The sequence below is a fragment of the Homarus americanus genome, unplaced genomic scaffold (genome assembly GCF_018991925.1).
Source record: "Homarus americanus isolate GMGI-L3 unplaced genomic scaffold, GMGI_Hamer_2.0 scaffold53233, whole genome shotgun sequence".
Classification (NCBI taxonomy): domain Eukaryota; kingdom Metazoa; phylum Arthropoda; class Malacostraca; order Decapoda; family Nephropidae; genus Homarus; species Homarus americanus.
In genome coordinates this window covers 2,056,207-2,069,914 of record NW_024751660.1, presented here as the reverse complement: position 1 = coordinate 2,069,914, position 13,708 = coordinate 2,056,207, and the positions used below count along the sequence as shown (strand labels likewise).

At 42.2% G+C, this 13,708-nt stretch overlaps 1 protein-coding gene across 1 annotated transcript in view; it reads right to left on the bottom strand.

Moving 5' to 3' along the window:
* The window catches only part of LOC121854782 (putative uncharacterized protein DDB_G0282133), a 53,685-nt gene that overhangs the window by 8,662 nt on the left and 31,315 nt on the right, over window positions 1-13,708 (bottom strand). Inside the window, exons 2-3 of the mRNA XM_042349558.1 lie at window positions 4,279-4,335; window positions 2,083-2,159 (exon numbers count right to left, since the gene is read on the bottom strand). Coding sequence (XP_042205492.1) covers window positions 2,083-2,159; window positions 4,279-4,335 — 134 coding nt within the window. The remainder of the gene's footprint in view (window positions 1-2,082; window positions 2,160-4,278; window positions 4,336-13,708) is intronic.

The window sequence follows — 13,708 nt, the reverse complement described above, 5'->3', positions numbered from 1 at the left end:
CTGCTAGTGTCAAATATTGCAAATAAATATATTTGCATATGTATAATGTCTGTAGACTTTATGTTATGATCCACATTTGTATATTTATATATGTTTTTGGAAAATAAAATAAAACTAATTATGTATGTCCTTCACCCCCCAAATACTGACTGTTACTTATGATAGCCTACTAAAAAAAAATAATGTTTTATATTCTAAAGCATAGAAAATGAGTTGGCATTGAGTTGACTTAAATGAATACATGAAATAGGATATTTATATGAGTCACACATAAAAGATGTAAAAGTATGTTCCAAGCATGAATAAAAATTAATGGGAGTAACAATTCTTCCAGTAACTTATTATAACATAGCAAGGTGAACGACTAATTTATACATATGGAGAAAATATGAAATTAGCTATATTAATTTATCTTAAGCATATTTCGTATGAAAATTTGACAAGTTAGCAAATGTTAAAATGATACTCCGTATAGTGATGCGCCAGCTCATTAGATGGCGCTGTCGTGGCTTTAGACCTCACATCTATTTTAATGGTAGGGACAGTCTCTTTCCTATCTTTCGAATATAGTCTGTGGTCACTTGTCAGTCTTAACTTCTTAAGTTGTCAATACTACAGTGTCTGATGAGCCACCAGGTGATCGGTGTGAAGTTAGTTTTTACTCTTTAGGATATTTACAGTGCCTACGTTTGGTTATGCATCGCTATAATGGCATTCGTGAAGAATAACGAAAATATTAGGATATAACGAAAACTCTGAAATTCCCGTAAATTATGCAAAATAACTTATGAAAAACCGATGGCACAGACAAGTTGTATCTTCTAAGGGATGTGTTCGTAGTGATATCTAACCATGATAATTTATAAGTGGTTGTCTGACATTGTTGCTAACATTTTGAAAATCTGAAGGGTGAACAGGACATTTTCTGATGTGTATCCATGACAAGCTATGGTAAGTGTTTGTTTAAATGTTCAATATATAGGCTTTCAGTATGTCATTTTTTTTTTACGAAAATATGAACATCGGTCGTAAATGAGATTTTTGAAGGGTACAGTAGTATTAAGTTTTGATGGATGTTTTCGTACTATATTTTCATCGCTGAGTTCGGATATGAAATTCATTTCCTGGGCAAATACTTTGTTTGGTAGATAATTAGGCTCCAAGGCTCGCACTGTAGGCACTACTTTTGTCTTTCGCGGCGATAAAACGGCACAGCGGTCCGATCCAAGCTCGATTTTGTCCTCCGCTCATGGTTTTGTTCAAGCAGGTTTCTCTTACTTAAAAAAAATATCAGAGTAAGTTTTTTCTGTTCAATACCCCCGGGGCTCGGAGGTTAGGTAAGGTTAAGTATGTTTCTTTGGTTGGGTTGGTGCGGTCTTTTAACAACGCTTCGGCTGCTTGTTGTTCTTGTCAACTAAGGTTACGTTAGGTTTAACTTAGAAATAACCCCATTTTAACAATTATGGTAGTGTCTACTGTAAAACACGGTGAAATTGCGGCGTTTTTTACATTAATTTTCTATACAAAATCGGCGACGGGATTGTCGCCAATAATTATATATCAAGGGAATAGTGCTCATGCCGATATTTGAAATACAGAGTATTTGTTTGTGAATACTAAACTAAAACAACTGTGGGTATTATGATACCGAACTTAAAAATGGTAGCCCCAGTGTCTAGTTTAGCACCTCTGTTTTTTTCTTGTTATACAAAATATTTTACTGACACCTTTCTTGTAATTTATACCATCAAATATGTAAGAACACAGAGACGGAAACTAAAATAGGCCGAAATTGCAGAGATTTCAACGCGGCAGTAGATGCTTTATCTTACCTCAAATGTAGCAAATACTGTACAGCATAAATATTTTGAGACACCGGGCCTATGGGATGGTGTATGCTGGTGATATCAAATAGAACCATTGTCACCTCCAATTCTAATCTTATACTCTAACCAGGAGAATTCGGCCTCAACGCTAATATATCATAGTCGTAATTGGCCCTAATCCTAATGATAAGGTTAGGTTTGGCTTGAGCTCACTGGGGCTAAAGAGCCAATTGGTCTACAACTATGTGTGACTAACCTGCGCAGTGGCTGCGTCGAGCAGGTGGAGATGCGCAGGCTCGTGGTCTACAGTGGTCTCGTGCTGGTACATCATATCTGTACAAAAGGGAAGCTTAGTGTGTATTGCTATACATAAGATTTAGGTGATATTGGCAGTTTTAAATAGCACCGGTACATTAGTTTGTGTTTTAGGTTAGATTACTGGTAGGGCATGTTAGTGTACGTAATAGGTCAGATTTGGAGTATCTTCCGTGAAACGTCTTGGGTTGAAACGTTCGCAGCCGAAGATTCGTAAACATGTTATGTAAAGAAGTTTCTTACATCACGAGAATTACAAAAAAGGGATGATGCCTATACGTTTTGAAATTTTTTACAATTTTTTTTCCGTGGTGAATCGACGGACGCGATGCCGAGGCCCATCCATTTTCGTTCCCGTGACTGCTGGTCGGTTCCTTGCATTTTTTATTGTTATGTTCTACAGTATTTTTTAAAAACTCAACATTGAAGATAACTATAGTATTTTAGGTTAAGAAACTTAACTTTATCGTTTATAAAATGAACGAAACTAACCTGCCTGACCAAACCTAAAATATCACAATTGCTTTAATTTTCATCTTTTAACAAAATCCTTTATATGAAAAGAATCATCGAAGTTACGGAAACGTCCTTGTCGCGTCCGTAGATTCAAAATGAAAAAAAAATCGCAACTGCGATATTACACAATATGGATTCATAGACCACTTTTGTAATTTTCATGAAGTGAGAAACCTTTTATCTTCTATGTAGAAATGTCCAAGTTGGTAGTTCAGGCGCGCAACCGTCGTCAAGTATGGTATCATTACTGTACTTGCGCTTGTAATCATAGAATGGCCAGATTAATAAAAGGCAGGCTGTTATGTAGCTGCCAGAAACGTTCAAGGTTAAAATTTGTGCTGCTTCAGCGCCATACTTATTAAGAGATAGATGTAGTATCTTTGTTATTATGTTGCCGTGGATTATGTCGTGACTGACAAGTTATTCTCGGAAGGCTGCACTTGGTTGTCGTTATTGCCTTGCGATGCATCCGATCACGAAAGGTCAGATCACGACGGGTTTGTGGTGCTGGTAAACCCGGTAGTGTTTATTTCATCAACTTTCCCTCGCCTTAGACACGACAGTTTGGTTTATCAGTATGACAGCTGCTCTACGATTCCTCAGTAATTTCTCATTATTTGAACGTTCCATCAGATACAAATAACAGTTATTCGTTTGTTTCACGTTCACCCAGAAGTACACAGTAAAAGTATCACCTATTGTAAGTTCCTTCAGGATCACACAGTTCCCCACTGCTTAACGCGGGTCCGAAGCTGATGCGCCTTTCCTCAGGTATTAGAGACAGCAGTTTGTTCCCAGATCTTTTTCTTTCTTTTTTTTTTAGTTAAGCTGAAAGATTCTGTGTTGAGTAAAATTAATATCGGCCATGTGATGAGTAAACAGTTGTAATTTGTAGGGCAGCATTGTGATGTGGACAAAGTGGATTTTGGATGAGTTGGGTTCTGTATTGTTGTTTTTTTAAGAACGGTGGTGTGTAGTGTGACGAGATGCATGTTCCTGGGTGAGAGGTTTCTGAGGTGAATATCTTGTGGTGGTGTGTACAGTGTGCTTTTGGTTAGCATTTCGAAGGAGGAAATTACTGTACTACTACTCAGTAGTATCATTCAATGTACGTTCCCTCAATACTACACATAATTGTATCATCAGCTGTACGTTTCCTCAAGATCATACATTAGGTACCACCAACTGCACGTTCCCACAAATAGGGAGCAGCTGTATTGTTATCTTCCTGGTGGTAAGTGAACAAGTGTAGCGACGCGTCACCGTTCAAGCAGTGAGTACAGACAGTGTTTACCTTGTGTCTGGGTACACTGAGGCCCTCGCAGTGCTCCCACTAACATCCGGTCCTGCTCACCAGGCCACCACATGTAAAAGCTGCCATTTATTTTTTATTTATAATAATTAGCCTTTATGACCATGCAAGCAGTAAGGCTCATTATTGTTGGATATGAAATGGTTTACCGTATTATGTATCGGGTAATAGCTAGTGAAGCATGCCGTACATGTCAAAGATAAATGTGGTTGTATTATAGAACCAGTAAGGCACATGAGTGTGGCTTAACAGAGATGGATAACCTGTTTATACCCGGGACACAGGCACACAGCAAGCTGGTCTACTCACCTGTGTCGGAGCTGTACTCGCCGATGTATCGTCGGGTGAGGAAGCGCACAGCGATGGCTGTAACACAACATAACATGTCATTAGTTATGGGGAATGTACTGGCGGACGGGGGAGTTGGTACAGTGTGTATAATATTACCGTGGGTGGCTGTGGCCCACTTGTCTGACTGCATCATCAGCGGGTGTTGACCTGTGGGGGTGTTCACCAGCCTCGCCCACCCCAGCCTTCCCATGTACAAGTTAATGTATCCTTCCCTGAAACTCCTTGGGTAACAGTAAAAATAAAAATCAGAGGGTTTCGAAGATGCAGTCATGAATGTTTTGAGAGGATTGTTCCTTGATACTTCGTTTGCTTTCTTAGACATGGTTAAATATGTCATTTGTCTGTCCCATTTGTATGGCATAGACTAGTTAGTTACCTTCATAAACCTTTTAGTTACTGTATATGTGTATAAGCTAGTAAAGATAAATGAAACAACGGTGGAATATGAAATTGTTGAGGCATACAGGAGTGGCGAAAACTTTCAACACGGTTTTGTCCAGGGTTTTCTACGGCTTGATAAATCTAGTCCGGTGGCTCATGACAACTGTAAAATCCTTCTTGGCAACTTAATTCAAAAACAGTTGTCTGACGGACAACCACGTCCGTAACCGATGTATGAAACTTAGATAAATAAGCCTTGACTGGCCGTAAGTGACCTTCTCACATTCAGCATTTTGAATCATAAAAGTTCCTAAGCTGGTACTGATCATCAATGCACCTTACTTGCATCTCGCACTGCCCACCAAACCCGACTCCTGATCACGAGTAAAAAAATACAAAGACCAGAAATTGGCTGAGTAACCGTATGGAACTTTACCTCACGTGTATCCAAACGCGCAAGAACTCTATTTTGTCCATGTTTCTATATTTATTTTTCTATGGCTTATGATTTTAGGGTAAAGTCATAGACACAAACTTTTCTTGGGGTTATTAACAAAAAGTTTATCGTTGTTGACATCGGTGACAGACTAGTACTTAACTCTACATTAGTAATCATCAGTAAAATATGTAAAGAAGCGTTGCCGTACTTAATGTTAACTGCCTTTGTATTGGCGTTGTTATATTGTGGTGTTTTTCCTGTTACGAGTGCATCGCTTCAGACGCCCAGATCATAGCTAATTGGCCAATTCATCCAACTAGATACTCAAGCAATAAATTTATCTGGAAAGTAAATATACCGGGTACACACAAATGGATCATATAGGTAAGCAACTAATTACACAAACCAAGTGCGGGTGGTTGATATTCGCTCTGGCTTCACTATAGTTTAATTATGAATATGAAGATTTGCAGTTCAAGCACCGAATGTGGAAAAAATAAACTTCAGAATTATTTATGACTGTGTTTACGACCTAAATCAAGTTGATAGCCGGGGCGGCCACACACGGACGAGGTGACCTTGTGTTGATGCCTGTCATGCTCCTCTTTTGTGAGACTTACGGGGAATTGTGAGGGTAGACGTCCTCAGGGTGGTGGTGTCCTCCTCTACCACACCTCCACCCTCTACCACACACCCACCCTCTACCACACACCCACCCTCTACCACACACCCACCCACTCTCTATCACACCTCCACCCACCATGCACCACCAGCACCACATCTCCACCCACCCTCTACCACACTACCACTACCCACCCTACACCACATCTCTACCCATCCTCTACCACACCTCCACCCACCCTCCACCACACCTCCACCCAACCTCCACCCACCCTACACCACCCGCACCACATCTCTACCACCTCTCCACCCACCATGCTCCACCAACACCACATCTCTACCCATCCTCTACCACACCTCCACCCACCTCCACCACACCTCCACCCACCTCCACCCACCCTACACCACCTGCACCATCTCTACCACCCCCTCCACCCACCCTCCACCACACCTTCACCCACCCTCCACCCATCATGCCCCACCAGCACCACACCTCTACCCACCCCACACCACACCTCCACCCACCCTACACCACCCTCACCACATCTCTACCACCTCTCCACCCACCTCTACCACACCTCCACCCACCCTCACCACACCTCCACCCCACCATGCCCCACCCCTACCACACACCTCCACCCACCCTCATCACACCTCCACCACACCATCCACCCTACACACACCTCCACCACCCTACACCACCCCACCACATCTCTACCACCTCTCCACCCACCCTCACCACACCTCCACCCACCTCCACCACACCTCCACCCACCCTACACCACCCGCACCACATCTCTACCACCTCTCCACCCACCCTCTACCACATCTCCACCCACCATGCCCCACCGGCACCACACTGCCACCCACCACTCCTCCACCCAACCATCACCTACCACAGCCTCACTCACCAACTATGACTCTCCTACCCAACAAGATCCACTTACCACACCCCCCTCCTGCTACCCACATACCTCTACCCACTATGTACCTAACCCCCCTACCCCATCCTTTAGCTCCCATACCTACACCAGGTCCACACTCCCACTTCCACCATCAATCTCTACACCCGTTCGTCTTACTACTACTACTTTCATTCTCACGCCTTCACTCAACACGCCCTTCATTCTCACACCTAACACCCCTTTTATTCTCACGTCTTCACCCATCACGCCCTTCATTCTCACGTCTTCACTCTAAACACCCACTCCCACCAAGTGTACTCCCCCACGCCCACCAAGTGTACTCCCCACGCCCACCAAAGCCAGAAAACCTCGCTAGGGTGGACTAGTATCTCGCGTGCTTCACTCCCACACAATAGCCTCTCGACTTCATTAAACCTTCCAGGATCTCCGATTTTTTAATTGGCTTCAGCATCCCACCAAAGGTCACCCCGCCAATACCTGTCATCTGGCGCGGGCAATATTTCGCGGCAAGTGTAGGATTGGCTGCCACATCGCCCGAGGAGACCACTCACCTCCGACCTCTTCTCTGTTTACAACTGGTGGTGACCCCGACACGCCTCACACTCCCTCGGGAAATTCTTCATCTTCATACTGTTTGCTTTCTTTATTCAGGTAATTGTCGCTTATGTATTTTCAAGGCTAGGAAGTGTCTCGTGTGGCATTTAAGGGTTTAGGGGCAATGTTATTTTTATAATAAGTGTTAGTAGTCTGTCTTGCGGAAGGTGACACCTCCCAGCTGACTTTGTTTACATCTTGCCACGCGTGACGGTCAAACTCCTGGCCCAACTCACTTTTTTATAAACATGCTCTCTCCCGTCTACTTCTGTCTCTTTATTTTAAAAGCTTTTCTCCCAAATTTTTCCATTTTAATTCCAAACTACTGCCTCTAAGCTGAATTTATCAGTTTCTCCATCCCTTTCTGCAGTGACCTAGCAATTCACCCTTTGCTTATCACAACAATCATCGCTCACGACCTCCAGATAATCCTATCATTTTGTATGTAAGCGACTCAAAAAGCCGCTGCCGTTCGTGACAACGTTATGACGTGGAAGACTTAGCGCAGGGGCTCACGAACACCTCATGACGGGCCAAATCGCTGCACGAGAAACATTGCTAAATATTTTTCCCAGATGTTCCCTAAACTGAATTTAAAACGACTTGATATATAGGAACATGATGTGTTTTGATGGTGTTTATGGTGATTTATAATAACTATAAGACTATTTGTTAGCTTTTCAGGAGCTACAAGCCCTACACGGTACTCCCCCCCCCCTCCCCCCCACACCAGACATACATACGTGCAGTGAGCCAGAGTTTGGACAGCGTGGCGAGCTCGCAAATCCAGGAAGAGATTTTTGCGGTCATTGGTGGGGGGGGGAGGATTACTGTGTTTTTCTTTCGCCAGTTGTATTGAGCAGTATCATGTATTTACTGATCTTTAATTTTTTGTGCGTGGTATTCTGAGCATCACATTTCTTTACTGGTCTAGGAATTAGGATCAGTCACTCCGATCTATTAATGACTAGTAAGGTTAGGTGGCTTGTTTTTGTTAGGGTGCGAGAGATGTAAGAATCGTTTATATTGTTTCTGATTTTTTTTAACCAAGTCATTTTTAGCCAGTCTTAAGATCCTGACCTAATCTGTATAATAGGTATGTACTGTGATAAACTTCTTTCTGATGTGCTTCTTATCTGATAGTCCCTGATGATGTGCCGAAACCTAAATAATAAATAAGACTTGATAAATGGCAATAATAAAAAGGTATAAACTAAAAGTGTAGGTTGAAGAACAGGAAAATAAATAGGATTAAAATTGTGTACTGAATAAACTGTTGGGGGACACCGAGGTAAGGAGCGGGTGGGTGGGTGGGTCGTTGGGGGCGATAGAGGATAGCATCAGCAGGAACAAGACCAGACCGTGGCCAGGCTGAAGGTCTCCCCTGGCCGAGGACGACTGGCTGTGCCTGTCAGTTTTATTGGGGGGGAGGGGGTTGCCGGGCACACCAATTACGTTGGTGGTCGTGGTCACGTCTTGAAGCGGGCACCGTTGGCAAGATCAAAGAGCGGATTTTTTTCTTTCTTTCCCGGGTTCATGGCCGCAAACTAGACCTGTGTTAGTGTATGCTGAAGTAGGGCAGGGGTAGTCTTAACCTACTGAATATGAATGATTTGAGCATAGAACAAAAAAAGAGGCGGGTATGTTGTATACTATATAATTTTGACTTATAAGCTACATGTGAAATATTGGGGAGAGTCAAGGAATGTAGGACGGACGAATGAACCAGATTTGTGGGAGGGCTGAGACAGCTATTATTTTCCTGACATGACTCATTTTTATGGGTTCGGTGGTAGAGTAATGGTCTTGTACTGCCAGTCTTATTGGTCCCGGGTTTGAATCTGAGGTATGAACCAATGCTACTCCCCATCAGTGTGTGAAAACCCAACCTGTCCAAACAAAAAGGTGGTTAATACCTGTTCTGTCTCAACCTACCTGATATGTGACACCAGGCCCACGTGACTAACCCTCGTGGTTTGCCTTAAATGTTCGCACATTGACTATCGGTTCATCTCTTCTCCATCCTTTCTTTATAAAATTAAGATAAAATTTTTGCAAGAATTAAAAGTGAGCTCTGATAAATGTTAACTTAGCCGTTATGACCTTCCCTGTGTCCTCGACTCGGGACCAGTTTCTATCCCTGGCTGGTCCTGGTTACTATTTAGAGGAGTTACATTGTCTCGGTAAAATGCAGATATTCTGGTGTTTTGCAACATTTTCTGTTATATACGGGGATCTCTTTAGTGCTCCGTGAATCTTGGGAGTTATTTTTTTTACAACTATTAGGAGCTATTTTTCTTCGAATTTAGGAGCTTATTTTTACAATTATATCATTATGTTGGGCAATTAAAACCAACAAGATAAGATTAGTTTGTGTATAATACTCCGTTCGTAACTGATGGTAAAACACCAGAGCACAACCAGTAAATGCGGACGGATGAAAATTATCACTTTGTTGTTACATCCCAAGTTAATTTTTAGGACAAACAAATGAATTATAACATGTTGCCAACTCAGCCCCGGTGAGCATGTCGTCAGTAAGAGTTAGGCAAAAATATAAGACTTTTATGATACTGTGCTGGGCTAGATTAAAAAAAGAAACTCGTGGGATCTTCAGATTCATATGAAATAAAACATGAATACCGCATCTTGTTTATTATGTTATGATAACCGAGATACGATGGCTTAGTGTATTATTTATGTTGGTGGGGGGGGGCGGGGACGCTTTGTTTACATGAAGATGTGGATGTTGATACAAATGTAATATTAAAGTAATGGAGAATCGTAACTTGTTATTATTTAAGGACGCTGGGGACAAGGCTGTTGGGATGAAGATTTGAGTACGTGTAACACCACAGTCGTATGTAAACCTTTGAGTTGTGTTCTAGTTATGAGTAACCTGAGGACGGGGTGATCCTTGACGGGGGGTAATTGAGAATAACTTATAGCCAACCCCGTCCAGTGAATCGTGCTTATGAGAGGGTGATAGGGTGTGTGGGGCAGCGAGAAGCCTACACAGTAATCCCCCTCTCCCCGCCCCCGCTCCTCTCTGATGTCTTTTGACTGCCTCCGGTGTTGGTTCACAGCTTTCTATTTGTCTTCCTGCGCCACGTTTGTCTCCGAGATGCTTAAGGACGGCTAGGCTTTATGTTTGGTAATAAATATGCCAAGGAAAAACCAGTTCAAGAGCCGTAGTCAGTTAAAAAGGTCTTCTTGAAAGGTGTGGCAGCAATAAAACAGTCTCCTCGCAGGGCTTTCCATTGTTTCCTCAGTCGCTGTGTAGCCGCCCGTGACCGCCTCTGGCCTGTGGTACTCACGAACCTCCTCCGCACCTACATCACCACACCCACATCACCACACCCACCCCATCCACACCACTCCATCTACACCATTCACCACCCTATACGACACCGCCACCCTATACCTCACCCACTACCCTATACTCCACCCACCTATACGACACCGCCACCCCATCCCACCCCACACCACCCTATACCCACACGTCTGAACCCACACAGCACCACCGTAATATTTCATGGATATATTATACAAACCTCAAGAAGAAATAAACGTTAATCTTAATGTAACTTAACAAATTGTGATGCAGGAAGTAATATACAAAGTCACTGTTGCATTACCTTAATTACTGTGAATTGTATGAAGTATTTACCGATGTAACTCACCACAAAAACATACACAATACCACACCATTGATTGCTTAGTACTTGCTTATTTACTTAAGAGTTCATTCTTGATTGCTTAATGATTCTACTGTAACCAGCCACTTCACTTGTTTATTTGCCTATTTTTATAATAGATAATGGTTTTACTGTGTAACTTGTAGCATGTTAGTTGATGCTGTTAATGTTGCTAAAAAAATTTGTGAAGGCGGAAGCAAATGTGCGTGCGGGGTGTTTCATATAACCGTTTTTACCGTATTTCAAGTGCGTGCCTCAGGGGTACTATGTTATTGTTGGTTATTTTGGAATTAGAGTTTTGCGAGATTATTTCTGGTTCGTCGGTATGATTGAGGACTTAGTAACCGAAAGTTTTAAATGGTCTCTTTTTGGGAGATTTATGACGAAACTTAGAACATGATGAAACAATCTGAAATATTTGTATTATGTTTCGTTTAATTAAAGCCATAACGATATGATGTAAGTTAAGGAGTTTTTAAGGAGTAAGATAAATAAAGATACGTGAAATAAATATAAAATGTAATAGAAATGATAACGAGGAAGAAGAAATTACTCCAGATTATATCGGTCACCTTTGAGGCTGGCCTTACGGGACTAAAGTTGAGGGGGTCATTCATAACATTATCTCGAGGCTGACTCATAGTGTATCCGGGACACGTTCTCAATTTAGGCTCTTAATATTTGTGTATTAGCTTCGTCTATATGTCTTGTGAGTAACGCGGTGAGTTATGCGCCTTCCAGTATAGTCACTACTGACAGAGATGGATAATTTCGCAGCTGTCACCCCATGACTTGTTGGCTCGGGTGTAGGTACAGTATATTTTATGCCTCTTCCTTGGCTGTGGTCCAGACATGTAACGTTACCTTCGTGTGTTCATACTACCTTGTGTAGGTCTCGTGTGTCTGTGTTCATGATGCTTTCTTGGGTATAACAAAGAGCTTCAGGGTGGTGACGTCTAGCAACAGAGTTTGTGTGTACGGTACAGTTAGTCCTTGCAAGATTTTATTTAAGGTCTATAAGCTATGTTTCGTTCATGTAAAGATGTACACATCGTTCAGGGATAATGGTGGCGACGTCTGTGTTGTGTGTGCACCTTCTGAAGCTTCATTATATTGGCACGAACGACAAACACATGTACAATATTATGAGAAGACTTGCCAGCTTGATGATAATTAACTTTGTTGTAGTGTCCCCCAGAGGTTGCTGTCAAGTTTACCCACCCCACTGAGTCCGTCACTGTGTAAGACAAAAACTTACTTCCTATTTATGACAAAAGTAAACAACTGTGTTTTCATATAGGAGCCCTGTGTCTGTATACGAGCTTCTCTATTTTTGTGCAGCCAGTGTCTCGATTGTAAAGGAGTAGGTGAGGTGAGGTGAGGTGAGGTGCTTTAACTGCCACCTAATAGTTTGATTTGATTTACAGTACCAGTGTTTATCTTACTCTGTCATATATTAATAGTATTGCTATAATTTCTGCAACTTTGTGTTTTATTATCAGTTTAACCTAGAAAGGGATCACCTATATGTATTAGTTAAGATACTGGGATCATTTGGGGTATTGGTGTGTGTGGAAGAGGCGGGCAGACGTGGAGTGACGGTCTGACGGAGTAACTGACCAATAAGGAATTACCGTGTTTTTTTTTTTTTTTTTTGTGCGTAAACCACCTTAGATACCACGAGTTACTAGGCTATTACAGAACGTTAGTTAGGTCTAGGATTATTATTAAGTTTGTAAATAAATATTGTGGTTTTTCTATATTCTACACTTTTAAGGCTGAAGGCTCGGTCTTATAATACTGTGTTCATTGTTTTAGATGTATGGTGATTTTGTGGTCTTTTGTTTTGTTTTGTTAATAATGTGGTACTTTTATTTTCCTGTCTTCTGTTGTTTTATTCTTTCGTATCCCTTCCTTTATCCAAGTCTATTACGGCCTGGAGACAGTAATGTAGATGCTTAACAATATACCTACCTACCAGCCTGTACATACATACATACATACATGCATACATACATACATACATACATACATACATACATACATACATACTACTACTTTGCTTTCACTCAGAATCGAGTATGGCGATCATCCAGCTATGATAATAATGATATGAGTTATTTGGGATGTCGCCTTCGTTGGTGAGTTCTGAGGTGACTAAAAAGGCCGATACGGGATCAGCAGGGTCGATCACAGATTTTGCACGTGTGGGGGGCTACATCTACTGCGGGAGGGGCGGTGGCAGCGTCTTTCCGGCGTTGGCGCTTGTCTGCCTCTGTATGCAGTCGGGTAAACTCGAAAGTATTGACACCTTCTCGTGTAGTGCTTCTCCAAGCGTTACAGTGTGGAGTAATCGTCTCCCAGGCGATTTGGCACTTTTTCAGGTTTGCCTTGAGACTATCCTCATACTTTTTCAGTTGCCTGCCAGCGTTACGTTTACTATTCTTTAGGTGACTGGAAAGTAACTGCTTTGGCAGTCTACTGTCGTCCATGCGGGTAACATAGCCAGTCCAACGTAATTGTTCATGGATAATGGTAGCCTTGATGCTCCAACATTTGGTGTCAGCGAGAATACTGGCATTTGTTCTCTTGTCTTCCCAGCGAACTCGGAAGATGGAACGTAGACTACTTTGGTGAAAGTTTTCAAGTGCCTTGGGGTGCCTCCTGTATGTGACCCATGTCTCGCTGTCATATAGCAGGGTGGGGAGGACCACTGCTCGATATACGTG